General features: G+C 71.9%; 1 protein-coding gene across 1 annotated transcript in view; it reads right to left on the bottom strand.

Moving 5' to 3' along the window:
• LOC102769366 (retinoic acid early transcript 1L protein-like) overlaps positions 1-563 on the bottom strand; it is a 14,262-nt gene extending 13,699 nt beyond the window's left edge. Inside the window, exon 1 of the mRNA XM_015559522.1 lies at positions 396-563. Coding sequence (XP_015415008.1) covers positions 396-471 — 76 coding nt within the window. The 5' untranslated portion in view covers positions 472-563. The remainder of the gene's footprint in view (positions 1-395) is intronic.
• Between the last annotated feature and the right edge of the window lie 163 nt (positions 564-726).

The following is a 726-nucleotide window of genomic DNA, read 5'->3' as shown; positions in this document are numbered from 1 at the left end:
GAGGCGGGGAGGGGCGGGGGTCCCGGCTCGGGGTGGGGAAGGGGCTTCATCGGAAATCCCCGCAGGCAGCGCCCTCCTCGCCGCCACCCCTCACCCCCGTCCCTGTTCCCTGGAAAGAGGCGGCAGCTAAGCAGACGCCCCGGAGACGGAAAGGCGCCCGCAGAGCTGATGGCCGAGGGTCGGCGGGTCCGCGCCCCTCCCGGCGGGAAGGCTCCGAACCCCACCGTGGGCTCCCGCCCATCACATCCTCCGCAGAGCTGATGGCCGAGGGTCGGCGGGTCCGCGCCCCTCCCGGCGGGAAGGCTCCGAACCCCACCGTGGGCTGCCGCCCCCCACATCCTCAGGTTCCCGTCTGAATGCCGGTCCCTCGCCCCGCATTCCGTTCCCCAACTCACAGCCAGGAGCAGCCGGGTCCCAAAGCGGAAGCTCTAAGAGCAAGAAGACGGCGCCGAGCCCCACAGACCGCTCCATCTGCACCCAAAGCCGGAGCGGGCACGGCCAGGACCCGAGGTTAACAGCACGCGCGGTCGCCCGGTGTCGGTGTGGCGCCCGGAGTCCTGTCCCGCCTCTTTAAAGCGGGCACTTTGTCTCCTCCTCCTCCACCCCCAGCCGCCGCGGCCCCGCCCCGGGCTCCGCTAGGTGCAGCCATTCCGGTCCCGCGAGCCGGAGAAAGTCACTCAGGGCCCCGAGGGGTAGGAGTCAGGTCCCCGAGGTGCCGAGGGGGAG

Source organism: Myotis davidii, unplaced genomic scaffold, assembly GCF_000327345.1.
Source record: "Myotis davidii unplaced genomic scaffold, ASM32734v1 scaffold1534, whole genome shotgun sequence".
Lineage (NCBI taxonomy): Eukaryota > Metazoa > Chordata > Mammalia > Chiroptera > Vespertilionidae > Myotis > Myotis davidii.
This window is presented reverse-complemented; position numbering and strand designations above follow the sequence as displayed.